The sequence below is a fragment of the Zonotrichia leucophrys genome, chromosome 6, assembly GCF_028769735.1.
Source record: "Zonotrichia leucophrys gambelii isolate GWCS_2022_RI chromosome 6, RI_Zleu_2.0, whole genome shotgun sequence".
In the NCBI taxonomy this organism is placed as follows: Eukaryota; Metazoa; Chordata; class Aves; order Passeriformes; family Passerellidae; genus Zonotrichia; species Zonotrichia leucophrys.
Genome location: NC_088176.1, coordinates 17,731,511 through 17,753,883, shown reverse-complemented (window position 1 = coordinate 17,753,883; position 22,373 = coordinate 17,731,511). Strand labels below are relative to the sequence as shown.

The 22,373-nt window shown below is 39.4% G+C and overlaps 1 protein-coding gene across 1 annotated transcript in view; it reads left to right on the top strand.

The window, feature by feature from the left end:
* Nucleotides 1-918: 918 nt before the first annotated feature.
* Nucleotides 919-22,373, top strand: part of WDFY4 (WDFY family member 4) — a 112,772-nt gene continuing 91,317 nt past the window's right edge. Inside the window, exons 1-12 of the mRNA XM_064716301.1 lie at nt 919-982; nt 4,875-5,157; nt 8,729-8,843; nt 9,457-9,560; nt 10,942-11,088; nt 11,445-11,634; nt 12,723-12,912; nt 14,778-14,938; nt 15,320-15,772; nt 16,154-16,258; nt 17,126-17,316; nt 19,833-20,440. Of these exons, the coding sequence (XP_064572371.1) occupies nt 4,876-5,157; nt 8,729-8,843; nt 9,457-9,560; nt 10,942-11,088; nt 11,445-11,634; nt 12,723-12,912; nt 14,778-14,938; nt 15,320-15,772; nt 16,154-16,258; nt 17,126-17,316; nt 19,833-20,440 (2,546 nt within the window). The 5' untranslated portion in view covers nt 919-982; nt 4,875. The remainder of the gene's footprint in view (nt 983-4,874; nt 5,158-8,728; nt 8,844-9,456; nt 9,561-10,941; nt 11,089-11,444; nt 11,635-12,722; nt 12,913-14,777; nt 14,939-15,319; nt 15,773-16,153; nt 16,259-17,125; nt 17,317-19,832; nt 20,441-22,373) is intronic.

Below are 22,373 nucleotides of genomic sequence, written 5' to 3'. Positions count from 1 at the left end.
TGCAATGAAGTTGCAGCTTGGTTGGAAGAGAAAGTTGGTTAGTTTTCCTTCTGAATGCTTTTCCAAGCATTTGAATAAAGCAAATGTTAGCAGAAAACAGGTGGCTTTAACCACCTAGGGTAGAGTCCCCTCAGGTTTCAGTCACTGTAAGGTCATGATTCTGTTGGTTCTCAAAGTCACCATAAAATTGCTGGGGAGAAGCAATTGGAAACACTTGAATGTCCTGTGTAAAAATCTTTAAACTCCACCTCCCCTTAAAAAAAAAAAGACACAACATTATAAAGCCTTTCAAATATGTTAATAGTGAGAACAAAAAAGCAGCTAGACAACTGAGAAGTAATCTTCCCCCAAGCCCCTATCTAATCAGGGTTCATTTATGTTGTCAGTGAGCTTATAGTTCTTGTTTGCCTCTTGATTTGAGTAGCTGCCTTGACCATTTCAGTAAAGAAGTCAGGGTCACAGAGTTCCCCTTGCCATTCAAATGTATTTATTTTAAGGGTGCAGCATTTGAGGAAGGACTACAATAGTTGCCTGACTTCGGCCATAGATTGTTGCACAGAGAACATGAGCTTTGTGGTGCTGTATTCCAGTAGTAATTATGTAATCCTTAAATTTAAAACCAAAATGAAACAAATCCAACTCCCCTTCCCCCTTGTGAATATGGTACAGAGGGGGAAATACCTGGTTACTCTTGATGCAGGGAGAAGAATGCTGTGCCTCCCAGGTTTGTGTGTTAGCTGAGCTGTTCTAAATTGTTTTGGGAGCTTGATGGTTCCTGAGCTGTGGCTCATTTGCTTTTCACTTCTGCTTTCCTCAGGAAGTAAGTGCAGCAGCCAATCAAGTGATTCACAGTGGAAAGTTTAAAGAGCAGAGTGGGAGCTACTGCATGCACCAGCATGCCTAGAAGGGCAGAGGCAGCAGCAGTCATTTCTCTGGATATGGGCATTGACTGCAATAGGAGCTACCACATCTAGGAGCCCAGGTATGTTGAGAGATTGTCTGTGAAAGCAGACAGAACACAGTGCAATATTGGCTGCCACTGGTATATTTTGATAGGATTACTTTCAATTAGTAAAAGATTCAGTTGAAGTTCACTCTAAACTGCAGTGCAAAGACAGTTTTCTTTAGGAAGTAGTGGAATTCCTGGTTTTAGCATTTACAATTATTAGCTGTCATAACTGTGTTCATTCAAGAGTCATCCTGGCTGCCAATGAAAGGAAGGGAGTATAAAAGAATATAAAAGAATATCACACTGGATTTTTGGGACTATCTGAGCTGTGTGTTTCTGATAGTCCACACTATCCTGGAATTTAATAGTCAAGAAAAGTATATTAGAGAAAGAATTTTTAAAGCTGGTAGTTCTAGAACTAGGGGTCTGATATTTTTTTCTAGTATATCTCTTGTTATCTGAACAATTGAAGTAAATAAGGAGGCCAATTACAGTCTTTATTTTTTGTTCATGTACTTTTGGAGATTAAAGATTGCCATGTACACTGAACTAACATTTTTTAAAGACACTTACTGTAAAAAGGTGACCAATTTTGGTATGAGACTTGATTCTATTTTGGTCTTGGTTCAAACTGGGATTTTTTTACTTGAATGGGATGCTTGTATGAACTGCTGAAGGGGGTAATCACAGATAAATACAATTAAAATGTTATTAAAAAATAATGTTTGTTCAACTAGTAAGCTGTTAGTAACAGTATTCTGCTGGTCCTTCTGCCAGTTTTGGTCAGGCCTTTCCTCCCTTCTGTCTTTTCAGTCTGTAAAGATGTAACCACATTGCTGTTTGACTTCACACAAGCTTTATTTAGAAAAAAAGGGAAAATACATGATTAAGTTCCATTTTCTCTCTGTAACCTGATACTGCATTCTGAATGATACTATCAGATTTATTTGGTTAGTCTTCACTTTTATATATTTTAAAATATTTATTACTTAGATTTTACTTTTTGTATCATTGTGATACTTATCAAAAAGTATCTTCTCAAACTTAAGAATCAAAAATTTAAAAAAACTCAAATAAGCTATTAACTTACACTGAGGATAAGAACAAGTGGTGGAGTTTACAAGACACAACATATAAGACTTTTTCAATATATCAAATTTATCCTTAATACCAAAGATATTTGAATAATGAACTATGTGATTTTGTGGTAGGTCTAAAAGAGTAATTATCCTGCCAGATGATTAGAAAATTAAAAGGATTTAAAAGTCCTAATCAAATTGTAGATGCAAGAAAAGGCTTCTAGTGGAAATAAAATATAAAATATATCATGCAAGTAGAGTCAACAGACTGATACTGGAGTGCTGATATTTAGTCTGATATGGCTTTTGTAGTCTAGATAGTTGGAGAAAATACCAAGGAATATCATAATCTTCCTTTTGCTTTCATGTACTTTGGGAGATTAAAGTGTTTCACATGCGCTTTAAATGTCTTACATAGCCTGTTACAAGTTGATCTTCACTAAGGAAGTTGTTTGTGAGTAACTGGTTGTAAGAGTTTCTGTGGAGCTGGGATGAACTCTTTCATTACAGGGATTCACAGAGTGAACACTTTGAGAGGCTATCCCTGCTTGCTTTAACTGTGCCACCAACAGGAAAGGCCTTCTCAGTCAAGTATAAATAGAAAGAGAAAATTGGTAACCACATTTCCAGGGCCATGCAGTGCAGCTCAGGGAGCTGACTCATCAGTCACCGACCTTCATTTGAGGCCAGTGGAAGCCCTTCATTTCACCTCTCCATGACTAATTTCACCATTTATAGAATCCCTCTGCAAAGCACTTTGGGGTTCTCTGTGCAGAAGACCACAGTGAGTGTAGGCACTGGAGTGAGTTACTTGTAAACACTGATTTAGGCTTAGCAGAGTAGCTTCCTGGGTGAGGGATCTCCTTGAGGAAGGGAATGGCTTTCCTATTTGGGATGCAAGTTGAGACTCACTGAAAACATAACTGAACTGTGCTCACTGCTGGAACAGCACCCAGGCTTTCTCAACCAACACACTCACAGCTTCAGGATGACTCAAGTGGGTCAAAATCCCACACCAGAGTTAAGTATAACATATGACAAATGTAACTCCCACACAGTCATGAGGAACAGAGTCTTCCTGTTTACTCTGTGACCTTACCACACTTTTTCTTTTCGTAGGGCTTGTTGTCTTAATACAGATAATTAAGGAAAACAACAGCAGCAAAACAGAAAATGTTGTGGAGATAGGAAGTTCCAGACTGACAGTTCCTTGGGGACCGATCAAAATTATATAGGCCTCCATCTGCTAGCCAAGGACAGAGTATGGAGCTGTGGTAAAATAAGCTAGCCTGGGTGCAGTGTGAAGGACCAGCATTTGCATCTAGGCACAGATGTCTGCTAGGACCATCATTTGCAGGTGGTGTGGTGCACAGTGACAAGATACATGCCCTGCCCTTCATCACTGCAAGAGTGTGGAAGTGAGACTGGTTCATCTGGCACGGAGTGGACACAATGCAAGCAGTGAGCTAGCTGTGTAACTGGTGGATGAGGAAGCAAGAGAATCCCAAACGGTGTTTCAGTGTAGGCTCATAATTCTAAGCCAGGCTCATAATACTGTCTTTTAAAACTTATTTTCATGTCTGTATGAATTGGTAATGCAGATCTGACTCAGAATTTTAGTGAAATTTTCTTTTTTTGGCATTTTTATTTAAATGGTGGAATGGCAATCAAAGAGATACTGTAGAGAAATAAACTATTTCCCAGAAATGAAGGTAGATTAGTGTTTTTCTTTGAGAGGTAATGATTTGTGAAACTCTTTTGAGCTCCTGAAAAATGAGATATATGGTTAGCAAAGTGAGCTACATTCATCTTGGTGACCACTCCTATCTGCCCACCCACACTGTCATAATTTGTCCTGTTGTAGTCTCAGGAGCAGCCAGACAATGACCTAGACTCCAGCAAGCAGATGGATGACACTGATGCAAACTGGAGAAGCCTGATCTCCGTTGTTGTCATTATGTAGGCTCAGGGTGAGCTCACAGAGGCTGTGGCAAAGTGGGGCTGAGTGAGCCCCCAGAGCACTATGGATGAAAAAATGGCTTTAAAGTAGATAAGAGGACTTGGGATTGAGATAAGGGTACCAGAAGGATTCCTCGATGTGTAGTGTAAGATGAAATTAAAATCCCATTTTAATTTTGATGGAAATGAGAGTGCCAGGAACACCATGCTCCTTTATTGTGGCATATCTGCTTCAGTTTACAGGATTAGCAAAACAAGCAGTGTTGTTGTGAAAATACCTATTGTACAGAGCTCTACATCTGCCACAAAGAGCTGAATGTTGCTTCCTCTTGGGGCCAGAACAGCTCTGTGAGCAATCTTTGGCTTTTCCACACAGCTACTATTCCAGATGGGCTTCAGCCCCACTCTAGGTGGGGAATATATCAGTGATGTGCAGCTAGGGTTAGCATCCACACTCAATGAAATCTGTAACTGGGCTCTTAGTTAGTGTTCTTCTATTGCAGATCTGCTGATAGTAATAGTTATAACTTTTACAGCTGGGATGGCTGAGGTAATAAGGGAGAGGACCTGCCTCAGTGGCAAAGCTGGGGCTGGAATCCAGATTTGTTGTGTGGTTTACTGGTTTGTTCTGTCAAAGCCCAGATGAGTTGTGTAGCACATGCATACATCTCATGGAAGAGAGCTTGTTCATGCAGCTGCAGGGCAGTAATATTCTTGTCCAGGAGCAGGTTGATTTGCCATTAAATTGGAAAAGAGTCAGTGACTTAGAATGTTTGCATATTTCTAAACTCTACCTCCAACAGTTAAAACTGTCAGTGTCTAATTTCTTGGGAGTTGACTGGTAAGAGGTGTAAATAACACAGTATATTTATCTGGTCTCATCTCAGCATGGACAAAGCAGCTGAACTCATGTGGCAGCTGGAGGAGTCACCTGACAATGCAGGACAGCAGGAGCAGAGCCCTGATGATGGAGACGCAGCAGAAGGGATGGAGCAGCCTGCACACAGCAAGGATGAGCAACCACACAGCAAGGATGAGCCACCCCAGAGCCATAACCTCCTGTGGGACACTCTGGGCAAGCAGTTTGTAGAATATGAACAAGTGGCTCCATTTCTCATCCCAGAGGAGCAACAGAGAAGGCTGCGAGAATTTCTTCCTCTCTTCTTAAAGGTTTGTTCTCTTTATTGCCTTTGGTGCAGATAACAATTTGAGTTTCTTTTGCTTTATCCATTCTGTGGTCACCTAAACAGCCATTGTTAATTGAAGCAGGATCCCTTTAGGTGATAAATTTTTACTCCATTGGGAGCCTCCTCTCCAGCATGGCAGCACAAAAAGGCCTTGTCTCTGTGTGAGCCCTGCTCAGCAATGACAGCAATATCTCTATTATCAGCCCTGTGTGCAGCACAAATCCAAAACAGCCCCATTGAAACCAGACCAGCCTCTACCCCAGACCAAACCAGCACACTTCCTCTTCAAGGTCTGTGGAAAACACATCCTTAATGCTTCTAGGGTATTATTCAGACCAATGAACAGGCCTTGCTATAGAAGATTACCTCTCTCAACTGCTTTCTTCTGTCTTCATAGGAAATGTATTGCAGGCTTTATATGAAATTCTTCCATTGAGGTTTTCCAACCTCAAATTTACAATTACAATTAAAATTCTTAGATCTCAAAGTTTCTAAGTTCTATTAGAGCTTTAGTTTTTGAATACCATGTAGTGAGCATGAAAGAAACAAGTTGTGTGAGATGAAATTATATACAACTTCTTTATATTTACTGATTCTTAACTAAGTATGAATAGAAAGAATGTCTTTAATGTGCTGATAATTTTTGGAATGAAATTTTCAAAGACCTGAGAAAGCAGAACAAGGGTGATACATGTTATAAAATCTTGAAGTCTTAGGAATTAAAAATTGGGCCACATAGCAGAAAATTCTCACATGTGACGATAAGTAAGCAAATAAATGTTAGTACCAGTACTTTAGGGTCAAAGAACAGTTGTTCCTGGGAGGCAAGATGAGTATTGCTGAGGGACTGGCAATTTTGAACATATGCATATGCATGAAGTGTTTCCTTCTTGTAGGGCTGAACTACACAAGCCTTAGGATTGTAAAATCCTGATACTGAATTTCAGTGATGCTTGAAAAAAGGGGCTTCTAAATTCTCAAAGGAAACTTTGCTACTGAATATATTCATAATGGAGAAGTGAATTTTTCATTAGCTTAACACTTGATTTTATGCCCTAGGCGTGAGATTCTTCCTCTCCACTTTTCTTAGATATGCTAGTGGAGCTTTGCACTGCCTTGCAGGCATTTAGGTCCAGAAGTGTGACTAGAGCCTTTTGGCTTTGCATCATTCATTTAAGAGTACATTCTGGAGGATCTTGCCCTTTAGCTTTTAATCATCATGTCCTTCCCCACATGACTTTTACTCTCTTCATATGCCTGCCTTCTGCTGGCTTGCGGAAATGCATCTCAGTTTGGGTGGTACACGTTGTGAAGTTCTTACAGAAACTACCCTGTTTAACAATGGGCTCTATGTGAGCCCTCTCCCTCCCTGGAAGATTTTTCTCTTGCTTTTACTTTCCTGTTCTGATCATGCAGGTGCCAATGCATCTCTGCCTTTTTGTTTTAGTGCTTTAGCTCTTGCTCAGCTGGGTGAAGAGAGGGGTCACCAAGCAGGAGACACCTGGGGTGCGGGGGCTCGTTACTCACTGCTGCTCCTTGACGTAGAAGAAGGTGTGGGAGGGAAATGTCAGCCATCTGCTCGTGATTCAGGCCTGGTCTGGGAGTCATTTTAATGTGCCTTCTGTATCTTCCCTCTTGGTGCCTCAGAGAGTATCAGAACGTTCTATTACATGGCTGGTTTCGAGCTAGCGTCTCTCCGTGAACCATGGAATAGGAAGGGCAGATGGGAACAGCAGACACAGGGAACTTGTGGCAGAATCTTAAATATGTAGAAACAGATTTAGGAGGAAGAAAGAAAATTAGATTACTTTGATACCATATTATTTGAGTTTCCCCTAAAGGCAGATGTCCTACAATGGAGTCATGTTGATATGCTCCCAGATATAGATCTTCTGTAGGCTCAGACATGAATATGAAATTAATGAAATCTGTTCCCAGAGGAGAGTGTATTCTGAAGATTGGTTTTTAGCCCTCAGGAAGAGCACTGACACGATCAAATCAGAACATTAGTGGCCTGTTTTGTAGGGAGACGGACTATTCCGTTCATCAATTGCTATGAACTTTGGTTACTGCTCTCTGCTGTGTATGATCCAAGCTTCTAAAACTTATCCTGCTCATTCTGTTAGCAAAAGAGTGATTATAGTGAGGCCTTTCTGAAGTGTAAAGAGGATGTTCCTCTTTGAGGAAGAGAGGCAGAATTCTTGCACTGCTTTCTTATGAAAAAGGGCATAGCTTAATGACAAACATTGTATATTTTTAAATTACTGTAGGTTTCTTGTCATTTTGTTTGCGCAGCTTGCTTCTGCTCTTTACAGATATTCCCTCCCTTCTGCATCAGAAGTGGACAAATTGGTGGATTTTGCTTCTGCAACTGAGTGTCTCTGAAAGTAATTTAGGGTCAAAATCTGAAAAAGATAATTTGCTTTTAATATTATTGACCGATTTATGAAAATTAATAATAGGCGCACTATGCAATTGAATTTCACTCTTGTAGCACAGAAAGATGATTTGGGTGCATTTTACTTATTGACTGCAGTAAAATGAAGTAAAAAGTAGATGCTTGCCTGATTACTGAGAGGTGACTGACCCTTTGTCCACAAGCTGCCATCTGTGATGAAAGAAAAAATTGAAAGTCATGGTAGGGAAGGGAATAGTATTTGTGGAGAACCTTCATTAACAAAAAGTTGCACTGACTTCTTGGCAGAAAGTACTATGGGATGCCTGATCTAATTTTTTTTAGGAAGACATATGTAATTTTTCTTCCTTTAATTATTGGGGCTTATAGTGTGATATTTCAGAGCTTCTGAAAGGAGGAGACTTTTGTAAAGTAAAATTTTCAAGGTTGCTGAGGACAGAAATATCTCAGACTGGTCTTTTGAATGCTGAGCTTTTGCTAATACATAAATGTGTGCATTATCAGAGGTTTTACAGAAAAGAATTGGCACCTGGTTCTTGGAGGCTGGTTGTGTGCAGTAGTATTATTCTACTGGAATATTTTCTTTATTGATGTTGATTTTTTTCACCCAGAGATAGGGCTAAGAAACATAAGAAGGGTTTGTCAGACTCAGGGAATCAACAAATCTTCCTGTTATTTATCTAGTAGGTTTTGTACTTAATTGCTTATCCATTCTTAAACAAGGAAGTTATAAACCCATTTATAAAATTGTTTATAAACTTGTCTATAATTTTGTGCTTATTCAGGGTGTTTGTCATATTTTGAAAGGGGCTAGCATATAATTTTTGATACAAATAATTAGTGACACAGGGTATGACCAACATTTACATTGTGTTTGGATGGTATTCAGTGTAGAAAATACTGTAAAAGTTCTCTAGTAGTTGCATTGCATGATTCAAAAGGTAGCTCCAGTTTGACTTCTGTATCCAAAGTGTCATATTCCTGCCTGTCTGAGAAATACTGCTTAATGGATTATACTGACTACTGAATTTTATAGAGGAATGTTAGCCTTGTTCTCCTTTATTTATGTTTATTCATTTTTGTCAGCCTACCAAAGACATGATGTGTCAGAGACTTAACAGTTGCACTTGGATTTCAGGCCTGGGAACAATCTGCTGGAGCAATTGTATTCCCCAACATTCAGCTGTTAGCCAGTGAGGTTTCCAAGCTTCTGACTAAAGAAATTAAGAGGAACCTCAATGGAAAACCTGCAGGTAATGATCCCATACAACTTCCATTGGATCCAGTTATTCTAGAAATGTGTGTCTTTCAGTTGTATACTCTGTGCTGGAAATAAAGGGGGAGCAGGAAAATGCTGTGTAGCAAGCCAGATATTTTAGTAGGTGTGAGCTAGCACTGATTTGAGGTGGTTGCACTGAGGATTTGGCCTTGTATGCCATGCTGGTCTTTAGTTTGGAACTCTTGTAGCTGGAAGTGTGTAATGTAAAATGCAGGTAAGAGTGAAAGAGTAGGTTACACACTATTCTGAGGAGCTTTCTTAAAAATGAGAAAAACATTGCTAGCCACATATGGCTTTCTTGGTGTCTTTTGTACATTCTTTGTGCTGTCAGCTGCCAGGCTTCATGAACTGAGCTGGTATTCTTGGTGAAATTTGTCAGTTGGAAATATGTAGTTTGCATGAACTGAGCTTGATGCTGAATCAAAATAATTTAGTTTTTCTGTTTACTTTAGTGGACTCCTGCTACTGTAATTTTGTTAAATTTGTCAGATCTGTGATAGATAAATGCATAATGCATGGATAAAGCATAAATGCAGCATTTTCATCTTTCACTAAGGAATTAAAGTTTAATTTTTTTGTGATAACAGAAGAAGCTCGTCTGGCTTTGGAGCAATTGCTGAAGCAGAAAGGGGAAGCAGGAGATGGCCATTTGCTCCTGAAATCAGTGTATCTGCTCTCACAGACTGACTTGGTAAGAGAAAATACCACAAAGCATGTTTTCCATTTTATTTCAGAGAAACTCTGTAGGTGCAGTAGAACACCCAAGTCTCAGTATTTGCATTATCCCTAATATTTTGAGTTTGAGCATGCCCAAGGTATACAGTTAAAGGACACACCACCAGGTTTGTAGGCCAGTCTTTTCTAAAAGATAGAAGTAACTATTTTGTGCTTTCTCATACCCTTTTAATTTTGGTTGTCAGATGGCTGGTTTTTCTAGTATTTCACTGCTTCCCCTCCCCATTGTATCTTTTTGTGTATTCTTTACCAGTCTAGTTTATACATAAGAAAAGATGAATAGTAAGAATCTGTCTGGTAATGGAATGGTTGACTTTACTTTTCAATCCTGATAGTCTCTCACTTTGAAGTGTTTCACAAACTCTACTTCTAGAGCCCTCCCAAATGCAGACTGGCATCAGAAGTACAGCCTGCTGGTGGCATCTGTGGTGTGCTTATCCATAACATTTAGTTAAACAGTTTGTGTTAGTCTTTCTTGTTCAAAGATACACAAAAATGAAATCTTACTGTCAGATTATAGTGGATATGTTCTGTATCATAAGGAGATCTATAAAATTATATATATATATAGCTAGTCACAACATGACGTTTCTGATGTGTTTTTCACAGATTTAAGATGTTGCCATTTTTTGTAGCACACATACTCACAAAACTTCATATCACAAACCTCATTCTTCTGTTAGTTTGGTGCTGATTTTTGTTATGACTACTGTGTGCCAAGCACACACACTGGGACTTCTCTGGAAGTTCTGTGCAGCCATAGTGAAGATGAGAGGAAACTAAGTACTGAGAAACACTGTGAAGAAACTGCCATTTGCATTTATAAAACCTGTAATTAGAGGTGTGTGCAGTTTTTCAATATGTTGAAAAAATGACGGCATTATAGGTAAACTGCTGCTATTCTGAATCAGGAGGGAGTGGAGAATTCATGGTTGCAGCATTCCAGGCCTCTCTAGCTGCAGAGTGTCCTGGAAAGTAATGGTAAAGGGGGCTCTGTCTGTCCCTGACCTTGCTGTTGGCCCAGCTGCCAGTTAGTTTGCAGGTTGTGTATTCACTGACTGCAGGTCTCCATATGCAGGACAGAGCACTGCCAAAGCTGGAGTTCAGCTGGAGCAGGAAGTCCTAGGAGCAGCTGTATAAATACACAAAGCGTATTTAATTCTGCCAATGGACTTCACAGCCATGCTGTGTGACTGCCAGCCTTGTGTGCCCTAGAGCACCCATGAGGGTAAAATGCCCCAGTGGATCTTTCACCTGCCATGGCTATTCTCAGTGTGGAGGAACACAAGAAAACTGTGGTCAGCTGCTGTAGGAGCTGATTGTATTTTTCTTCTTAGAGGACTCTGTGGAACATTATTGGATCTGGACTCCCAGCTGCTCTGATGCAGTGCCTGTACCTGTTCTTTACTGTCCCTCTGAAGAAAACCAGCAATGACAGGGAGACAAGTGAGAATGATGCCCAAACTCAGGAAATGCTTGTTAAGGTGAGATGTGCATTTGGGGGTTTATTTGCCCTGGGTACTCAAATGTTCACTTAGGCTCCTAGTTGTTAATTTGATTCAAACTGGCAAAAAAATCTGTCAACTTGGACTGCAAAATGTTGAATAAGCATCAGGAGCCATATAAAAACTGTCTCATCTTTTTTTACTAAACAAAAAACTTACTTTAACTGGGAAAATCCATTAAGAATGTCCTGGTGGTAGTTTTACTTCTTAATTTCACTGCGTCCTTTCTCCTGGCATTAGTATCAAACTTATCATCTCCTTCCCCAATGGATTTTTCTTCATCTCCTGGGTATCTCTAGAGTGTTTATTGTAGCTGATATTTGTTTGCTTTCCAGATAATGCTTAACATGTACAAAGAGGAACAAGGCATAGAGGAACTGCTGGCAGCTGATAAGCTTCAGTCATTAATTATAGCAACTTCTTCTCTGTGGGACCAGTGCAGCCACTCTTGGAAAGTACCTACAGGCTGTGTGCTAAGAACAATTTCAAAGGCTCAGACCAAAAACAGCATTGTATATCTGCAAGGTTTGGCTTCTTCTTTCCCCATTGCTCCCCTGACAATGAATTACCAAAAAGAGTCTCCCCAGGACAGATTACCTCATCTGTAATCTCCCTTACATCATCCAGTAGTCAGCTGCAAAGCATGGGCTTGTGACTTAGTAGAGAGGAGCTTTATTTAGTACTGATAGTCATCTGGAAACTGAAGGATTGTAACATAAAAAAACCCTCCAAATTACAGGCAAGAGCCAATCCCACTTAATCACACTGACATAGGCAAGAGGAAGATGTAGTACGTTTTTTTTAAGTTGTGTGACTCAGTCTGTGGGTCTGAGCCTCGTGAACACTAAATACAAGATGGGGTCAGAGTAATGGTGTCTTGAGGGACAACAGCATGGTTGGTTAAGCCCTCTCTTCTTTCTAGGCTTTATTAGTTCAAGCAATTATTTTTTCTTATTAAGAAGTACAAAGGTCACAAAGCTCAATTTCTTAGAAGTGAAAAAGTAGCTTTATCATGCACAAATTACCATCAGTATTCCATGTCATGGAGTAAATGCATACAGATATTTTTATGTTTTAAATCAAAAGACTTGGCTTCCTGAGTGAGATGGAAAGATCTATTTGGGCATTTTGAAGCTGCCCTGGAAGGACTGGCCATGAGATTAGACAAGAAAGCTAGGCTTCATTTCTCAAAGCAAAATGTGTGTACCCCATTGTATATGCTTCATTGAGCAAAGAATGAATCTGTGAACTCTGCACAGGATGTGTGATTGATTTAGTATGAGACAATTAAATCTGTTAGTCTCTGCTTACCTTGTGCTAAGGCAGCTGGATTCAGTATATATGAATTTGGGTGAGTTGGGGGGTTGAAAGCTTATACTCCTGAGATGAAATCAATTTCTGGTAGTAAAGCAAAGAAATGCATTACTATTTTAAAGCCAACAATGCTTCTGAAATTAGTATGATATTCATATGTCCTCTTTTCTGTTTAGAAAAACAGTTATCTGACTCCTATTTTATAGGGAAATAACTTCAAATTTGTTTTATTTCTGTTAGTAACTTTAAATTTGTTTGACTTTCAGTTCTTAAATACCTACTGTATTTTTTTTTCACAGCTGTTGACTGCATTAAAATAGCTGTTCAGAATCTCTTTACACTGGCTGATACTCTACCTGCTTGTGATGTGTGTGAAGCTGCCAGCATTGTGTTGTGTTTTGTGAAAGATTCTTATCCTGTATCATCAGCTTTATTGACAGAGTTTGAAAATAATGATGGCTACCAGCTCCTGCTAAAAATTTTACTCGGGTAAGAGAGGCTTTTGGTAGGCTTCTAGAGCATGGTAAAGCTTAATTTTCAGAATGCATAGTGGTCTCTTAAAATATCAATCACATAGGTAACTCTGTGTGGATGCAAAGCATTGCTATATTAGGAAGGGAAGCAGTGCATAACTTTTACTACTTTAGCCATAACAGAAGGAGAACAGTATAGGGGAAGTTAGTTTGCAGGTGTGATGGGGACTTTTTGAACACAAGACAAAGGTTCTTCATCAATTAGTTTACAGAGGATGTAGGTCAGAGACATTTGTCTCAGTTAAGGTGAGATTTTAATCCAGGAATGCAGTTAGCTAGAGAGGGAAGCACCTATCTCCTTTCTGTGCAAAAACAAGTGAACAAAACCTACCCAAACTTAAATCTGAGATGTTTACATTCCTCAGAACCCAGGTGAGCATCAACACATCAGAAAAAATCCCCACTAGTTATCCTAATCCAAATTAAAAAGCAGAATCTGTTGCTCTCCTTTGTCACCTTGTGTTGTTGCACCAGGCTGAGTTTGTTTAACATCGTCAAAAGAGAGCATTTCCAGATGCTTTTGTTTCCATTCTGGATTTGCCTATTTTTGTAGTATTCATCCAACACTCGTGGAAAACTTTTATCCCTGAACAATGACTGGAGTGGGGAGGGTATTTTGTAATTTGGATCTAGAGGATTGTAAATTGAATCATGAAGTCAAAGATATCTGTGAATGACTATGTCAGTTCACAGTTTTTGAATGGCAAAAAATTATTAATTTATGGTTGGGAAAAAAAATTGTGTTTTTCTGGCAGTGTTTTCTTTAGTTACCAGACACTGTCTAGATTTCCCTTGTAAATAAACTGCATTGAGATGAATATTTCTGATTAAATTCTAGCCATGTTAGGGCAGAAAACACGGAATCCTTTTCCATAAGGACTATGACTGTCCCCGTCCCTTTCAACTGATGTAACTAGGCTGAAGAGACAGAAATAGCAGATGCTCAGGGCTTCAGATTAGTCTTCATTCCCAGCATATGCTGGCATAATTGAGAGTTCTTTCCAGAATGTTTCGTGTGAGCAGGTACCGTCTTCTCTGATGGTTGGAACTTTTTCTTCAGGTAAAAAGAGTCTTGCTAATAGCATTCTTTGAAAAAGAGCATTTGCTCTTTTGGTTTTTTTTCATGTTTAGGTGAAACCAGAATATTTTGTTGTTTTCTTCAGAGATTTTTCTAACCTAACTTTATCAGTCTATTTCTCTGCCACTAACCTGTGCCTGGATGATGCAGTTCTCCTGAAGAATTGAGCCATTTTAGAATTGCAGAATAAGATGATGTGCTAAACTGTTCTCTGTCCTTTGACAGACTGTCACTTCAGTCTATGAACCATGGCAAATCGGGGATTACATTTCAAACTATTTCCTTATTTAGGAGAGACCTGCTGTCTTCATGTCTGATTCACAAAACTCAGGCAATATAATGTTTTTCTGTTCCTCGGGGATGAGATTTTTCTGTTATTTATCTCAGTTAGCAAGTCCCTTATCTTGCCAACCATATGTCCACCTTTTTATATTGTGTATTTTAATTATTTGAATTCTCACAAAGTTTAAATGTTTATCCTCCAAATCAGACTTGTTTTGAGTTAGCTTTTTTTTAAAGGACATATAACGAGACTAAGTTAAAATATTTATCTTCCATTTGTTAGCGAGACTCTTTCAGTGTCACTTCAGTTTCCTTCAGTCTGTAGGTTTTGTTCTGATTCAGTGTGCCACCATGGTTTGGGTTATTCTGTGTAACTCCTATGTGCTCCATGCCTGATGCTGTACCCAAAGTGTTTAATAATTATGGCATGGATATATGACTGTCCTGAGTTTTATTCCTAGATGTGAGGGTTTGCAGCAAAATGAAGGAGACCCTTATCTGGATGAGATCTTGGACATGCTGACTTGCCTTACAACCTGTGGAAAAACTGAACTGAAAGTTTCTGGCAATATTGTGCACCCACAGTTGCCACACTTTGATTTTGAACGGACACAGTCTTCTGGTACGGTGGTGTATATGTGAGTGTATGTGTGTGTAAATATATTTATATATGCACATGTCACTGAGTAGAGGGGTCATAGGAAAATAAAACTCTATTAATTTTGTGTCTTAATATGGAAGAAAGGAGTATGATGTGGCATCTTCAGATCTATGTGTCAGTGCTGCTGGAGCCTGAATGCCACCTACATCAAACTGAACTGACCATGTTAGCTCTAGCATTTCATCCAAGCTCAAGAATATACCTCCCCATCACATCTCTCATGTCTGTTGCTCTCATTTCCACTTTCAGATGATCTAACATTACAATTAGGATACTTGCAGAGAAATAATTTTTACATGAGTGTCATGTAAAAATGATCTCTCCTGGGTTTTTTCCACACAGGAATGACAGTGAAAAACCTCCAGCCTTTCCAGGTGCTGCAATCCATTTTCCAGAGAAGTAATGATCAGCACCTGTGTGGAAGAATCTTGGCAGCAATTGGTACCATATGGGCTTGGGACAGAGTGAACTTCTTTCTTCTGGAATGGACACTGCAACCTATCAACCAATTCACTGACATCATTCGCTTCAAACCACCCGCAGTCCAAGTCCAGTTCTTCAGACTGGTGGAGTCCATAGTCCTGGGCCTGTCCTATGTTCCCCATGAGATTTTGAAGAAGGTTCAGTATTTGATAAAGGAAAACATAGTGCCATTCTGCACCTTAACAGCTCTCCAGTGCCTTCTCAGCATGACCCAGAAGGACCTGTTATTTAGTGACATTTTCCGTGACTCTGGGCTCTTAGGCCTACTGCTGGCACTCTTGAGGAAGGAAGCCAAGATCTTGAGGAAATCAGGTACAGCTTAAAGCCACTCACAACAACCATTGAAGAAGGCAGATCAACAGGAATAAATAATCTTTTTCTACAGTAAATTTATGTGGGTTTTTTAATACAGAGTAGCTAGATTTTGTCTTCAGGCCAGTTGGCCTAAATTTGGCACACAAGCTGGGTCCTCTCTGAAATCTTTGCTGTTTATTTTTCTGTTCACTAGCCTAAACAGCTCTGGGATTTTCTTTGCTAGTGAACGTTGAATTTTTCTGGGTGGTACCCTTCAGCCCACATTTTTAAATAAGTCTTAATTTGGGGTTCTCTAGAATGCAAGCTTGAGACTGGAGCAAGAAAAATATTTCCTTCCCTTTCTTGTATATTGTAAAATAACTTTTAATGTGCTGACAGCTGGAACTCCTCTGCCCAACCCAAAAGAAGGCACTGAGAAGGAATTAAATGTTGTGATGCTGAAAATGGTGGCTGCTCTTACAGCAAGGTCTGTGAGGAACACGGGTAAGCAAATACACATGACTGTGTTATCCTCATGATATTTGGTGATAAGTGGCCATGGTCTTAAGGAGCACCAACAAATTTTCTGACTTTTGTGCTTCAGTCAAAAATGGAAGAAAAAAGCAAGAAGTGTAGGGATAACTGTGTTACACTAGAAGGAAATGTGACAAAGGTATTCTCATCCTGAATTATAAGCTTTGCCCCAGTAGTCAGCTTGTTTCCTTCATCCATGTGCATACTCCTGAATTGTTTATATAGGATGCACTAACTTAGCTTGTGGAAAAAAGTGTGTGTACTTGACTCTTCTGTATTGTTTGTTCATCCAGATTTTCTGCCATTATATCTGTTATTTGAAATCTTGATTGGATCAGGTGCATGCTGAGGAACGCTCCTATATTTGTGTTATACCTAAGAATTTATACCTGTTTGTAGGGAATCTTGTGGAACACAGTAGCACAGGAGTGAATGCTACTGAATACAGGAATCCACTCAATTCACTATGGAACCCTAGAATCATCATGTTTGCAGCGTTTTGCATGGTGTGAATATATTTTTGGAAATCATCAAGATTTCCCTTCATAAATGAAAGAGATGCTTAAGCTGAAACTAATGTGTCTTTTCCTTTTTATTCATTATTGTATTGGGAACCTGTCATCTCTGATGATTGGAAACATGGTCATCAGTTATTTTATCCCTAGTTGTTCTTATGCCATTCAGTTTGTGTCATGTTTAGCTTAACCAGCTGCTCTTCTTACCTGTCCTGCTGTATTTGTAGAAATGTGGCATTTCACACCAACAGTGAAAATCTGCCTGTAAAAATTACAAGCAAAGGGTACTTTAACTGAAAAATGACAATGTGTCTATCCCCAGTTGTTCTGAAGGACTATGGAATGGTGCCATATATCAAGATATTTTTGGATGATGAGTGCTACAGGAGTGCTACCCTCAGCATCTTGGAGCAGTTATCAGTCATCAATTATGAAGAATATATGAGCATTATTATTGGGGCCCTCTGTTCTTCCACTCAATGGGAACTGCACCTGAAACTAGATCTTCTGAAGGTAATAATGTGACTTTCACTTGGGCATTGTTTTCTTGGGAACTATCTGTTTTCAAGATGTAAGAGCAGAAGAAAGAGCTGTAGTCCAGCTCTAGATTATGGTAACTTGGGCACTTTGATTTTTAGCAATGCCTGTGTGGTCAATACCTTCACTCAGTATCAGATTACAAAGTATTTTGAAGACTTCAATGATAATGCAAGAAGGAAAAATGGAAATGCTAAAGGCACAATTGTATGAGCAGTTCTATATAATGTGATAGAGAAAGGAGAAACAAATGTGAATGAAAGTGGATTTGTAGAGAGAGGATGCAAGATATGAAGCAGCAAGATAGGAAGAGCCAGTATAGGCATGAGATGAACAGCTTAATTCTGATAAGTTTCCAAGATTGAAACTCTGATGTCCCTAATTTTGTCATTTCTCACAAACACGAGTGTAAACACATGCAAAAAGAGATGAGGTAATGGAAACGAAGAATTTTATGAATGTTTGGGGGAAGAAACTAGGACTAGTCATAGCCTCTATTGACCCCAGAGTGTCTGATCCCTAAGCAATGAATCAAAGAATCACAGTGCTTTATTTTGGTTTAGGTCACAGGCATCCCGTTGAAAAGCAGCACTGTTGTTGTAAGCATTCATTTTAAAATTTCTTTCTACCTTCTCTGTCAAGTGTCAATGGAATTAATTTTTCTGTACAATATAACAACTGTTTCTATAACAAAAGAACCATGTAAAAAATTAAAACCATTTAAAAAATGAAAAGAACCATTAAAAAATAAAAGGATGAAGTTTATAGCTTTGATTTGAAATAGTAACCTTTAACAATAGCTGTGGAAAAGTTGAGTATGATGTCCAAACTAATATGAAAATAAATGCAACTTCAGTGTCTAATTTTGACAAATGATAACTGTATTAAAGTATAATGTAAGCAAATGAATTTATTTTCTTTATCCATTGGGACTGTGATTGTGTTACACACAAATTCAGATTGATTTGCTAATGTATATTTAGCTGTTAAAGCCTGAGCCCAAATGCAATTAGCACTGCCGTATTCCAGTGTGGCACGTGGACAATTATGAGGAATAACAAATAATGGAATGTGCAAAATAAATTCTGTTAGCAGTAACTGAGTTAGGGGGTTTCCAGCAGACATCAGTTTTATAGATTCAAGACAGAGGAATACTAACTCATAGGTGATTAAATTCTAACTTAGTTAAAGCTGTAGGAAATGTGTTTACTGTTGACCTACTCTGGAATGTGTTAAAGCCACCATGATAACTTCAACTCTAAGTTATTAAATTTACTCCCTGTTCAGAAGTCTCTGCCTGGTTTGATACATTATCATACAAAATTGAATGACAGTAATGGAGTGCCCCCTCCCCCTTCAGTTCTCACAGTCCTAGCTCCTGTTACAGGCAGATATACTTCTTTTAAAAACTGTTCCTCCTCAGGAGGCTGTGAAGTAAAGCTTTTCCATTGGATATCTCTTGGGGAGATCTATATGTGAAATTAACCCTTTCCAATGTGCAAAGGTACAGCATCAAATTTGAAAAGTCCCTGTACAAAATGAATTGTGCAACACCTCAAAAACTTGGGATCAATTATATTCAAATGCAGTAGACTGTTTCCTTGCAAGCTCCTTTTTCTCACCAATTTATTTCCACAGCTCTTAATAACTTTTCCAGATTTGCTTTAAAATGGCAAGCCCATAACATTCAAAATTGGAAAGTAGTTTAAGTTGGTTTTATATATGTTATATTGTCAAGTGGCATTCACTTATAACGTGCTTTAATCCTATTGAAGTTAGATAAAATCTAATTACTTCATTGTCTTGAGATCTTACTTTTTATGGCTTTTTTCCTCTGAAGTGTTGTGCAAACTTTAAAAATACCTTAGCTGAGAAAAGATATTCTTGTCTTTCTTAATGAGAGCCTGCTGCTTGCAATATTCTTTATGCCATCCCGTGTCACTGTTTTTTTTTGGAAAGGGCATTCTCAGTCATATGAGCAAAAGTTTAGTGTGGGTTCGCAGTTGCATTCAGGCAGGAAGGCTTGTCTGTAGAGAGCTGTCCCTTCCTGCCAGTTTTCATGTGAGAGTATTTACAATTTAATCTTTACTTCCATTTATCTAGGGCAAAAGCAGGTTTCTTGAGAGAGTCTGAGAAGACTGGTAAAGGAACATCAAAGATATGAAACTACCTCTGGCCAAAGTGACTAGGATTTGTAAAGCAGGAAATTTGATTTCTTTGCTTCCTCCTGTGAGCACTGTTCTGTACCTGACTGCTTTAGTGGCTCTTAAGGGTGCATTCAAGAGCTGGTTGTATGATTCACTGGGTATATGGGGAAAGGGAGAAGTTGTGCAGTGATGACTTTTATTTAGACCACCTTCCCCTTCCCCGTCAAAGAGTGAAATTTTGGTCAAAGAATTTTGGTGCAAACTTGTAATTTTACAGTATTCTAAAGCTTCTTTTCCCCTTGATTTAAGTGCTTCTCTTTTTTTCTTTCTTCCCAACATTTATAGTCACTCTTGAGAATACTGGAGAGTCCCAAGAGCCATTCAGCTTTCAGAACCTGCAGTGGATTCAACGGGCTCCTGTCCCTCCTGTCAGACATGGAGGGTGCACTGCAGGACCCTCCACCTGGGCAGTGGGCAGCAGTTGGGCAGAATTGCATCTTGGAGCTGGTTTTCCATGCTCTTCAGGGGATAACTGCAGCCCTGCACCTAGACCCTGTCAACAGCACCTTCTTCCAGAGGAATGGCCTCTTTGAAAAGATGGCAGAGGATCTGGGATCACTTGGATGCTTCTGGACAGAAGGGGAAAAGCCAATTCCTGTGAGCCTTGAGAAGACAAGGACTTTTGCAGAATTCTTGGATGCAGCACTCTGTTCTTCACAACCTCTCCCAGAATGGCTAAAAAACTGCATTTGGATTCTGAATTTTCTTGATCACATGGTCAAAGGAACCCTCCATCAAGAAAGCTACTTTAAGGAGAGGAAGCCAGAGATGGAAGAAGCAAGAGATGATCAGGAGGCACCCCAAGCTCAAGAAGAGCGTCCTGTTGCTTTCAAAAGACCAGTCAACAAATTACCTGCCTCTGCCTATATGCTATGGGGGAATCCTGAAGAGAAGTAAGCCTTTATTTACTACAGGAAATAGAGTATTAAGGCTGATATGTGCATTTTGTATGGTAATAAACTGAGGGAAGGTGTGGTATAACCTGCCAAGGGTAAACAAATCAGTTCAATCCCAACTCCCAGGCCTCCAGGCAGCAGAAATCTGGAAAGGTTTTGGAAAGGTAAATGATGAAAATAAATGGGTATAAGGATTTAGTGCAGCAGTGGGACACACAGCCCCAAGAGCTGCAGAGTTTATGTTGAAGATTGACACCTGCAAACTGGGAGCAGGAATGGAGTCTTAGAAGAAGGTTGGTGGGACTTAAATCTTGTGCTTAGTCACTGCTTGAACCTGCTCTGATCAATTTTGACTTTTTCAATCATGTGGAAAGCTGCTTCCAGTCACTTGATACAATGAAAATAGAAGTTACACTAAGGTATTTTAAATGCTCCCTCATGCATGTGCGTCCAAGCACGTGTGCAGACACACTCTCATTTATTCATGTTGAAATAGAGAAAATTGGGAAAGGAACAGTCATGCTGCCTACCTCATTGAATAAAGGTTTATGTCAAAACATATATCCTTGGTAGGAAGGGAAGACTATACCAGAAATCGGCATAGCTGTCAGCTGTGAATCTGTTTTGAAGCACCTGCATTTTGTAACTCATGAGATTTTTCTGTCTATTCATTTTTCTCTAGCTTTATCTTGAATATCAATTCTTTTATCAAATTTGTTTCTGGTTGGAGTTATGCTTAAAAAGATTAAGTTGATAAGTGTGAGATTTCTTCAACCCTTACTGTAGATTATTGCAAAGTCATCTTCCAATTTACAGACCAAGACATGATGTCTGCCACTCACAGCAGCAGTCACTGAAGTCAGCAGAACTCTTTTCCCTGAGTACTGAAGCAGGCTGAATAAGCATTTCTGGTTATATTTATACTTGTTTGAAGCAAGTAAAAGAACGTGTGGTGGATTTCTTTGTTCCCTGTGCAGCAGATTTTAAAGTAGTCATGGAGATGTTTGTTCCATGTTTACTCTTTAAATTACACTGGAAGTTTCTGATTAGTACTCAGTGCTGGGGAGAGGACTTGGTAGCTCAGGAGGAATAAATGCTCTTTGCCAAGTAGATCTTCCTAGCCTGATTTGGAAGAAGGTGGGTCCATGTGCATAGAGGGTGGTAGTTGTGAGAAGTACCCTCTCTGTTGTATGGATGTTAAGGGAGAAAAAGTAGGTTGGGGCAATGCTGGGAGGGATGTGGCTCTGTCTGTCTTTCTGAAGTTACTAGGACTGAAATGAAGAAATGAGCAAGGCTTCCTATCTCCTTATGTTCTTTTGCCTGCTGAGATGTGATGCTGTGCAGTAACTGAAGACCACTGTGGAGATATTAATCCTGAAAACTGGGACCCTTTCAGTTCACAGTGTCTGTCTGATTTGGGATTGTTTGTTCTGGGATGTGAAGGCACAAAAGGAAGCCAGATCAGCTAGGGGAGGTTGGAGACTGTCCATGAAAAGTGTATGCAAACACAAAAGAGGAACATGTACTGGAAAGCTGACAATCTTCAAGCTATACAGCCTGTATCCTTTTCCACCAGTAAATTTTATGAAAATAAAAATAAGAAATCCCATAGTTTCTGCAAGCCTGTTGTTCCCCTAGTGCAGCTTCCTCTTAGCTCTAATCCACACTCACACTTCCTCCTGAAAGGTTTCAGGCAGCAGCTTGAAAGGAGGAACTTGAATGCAATCAGTGTAGGTGGCCTGTGATGCCCCATCTTGCAACACATATTAAATGTTCCCAAGGAGGCAGGGAAGGGAGGTGATCCTGCAGGAGCCTGTTGCTAATACATAGCAAAGTTAGTATTTTAATGCTGGATAGTATTCTAGCCCCTTCCACTGTCCTGTGGTCAGTGATGCTGCAAACTTCTGGAAATTGACTCTGTCCTTCCCAT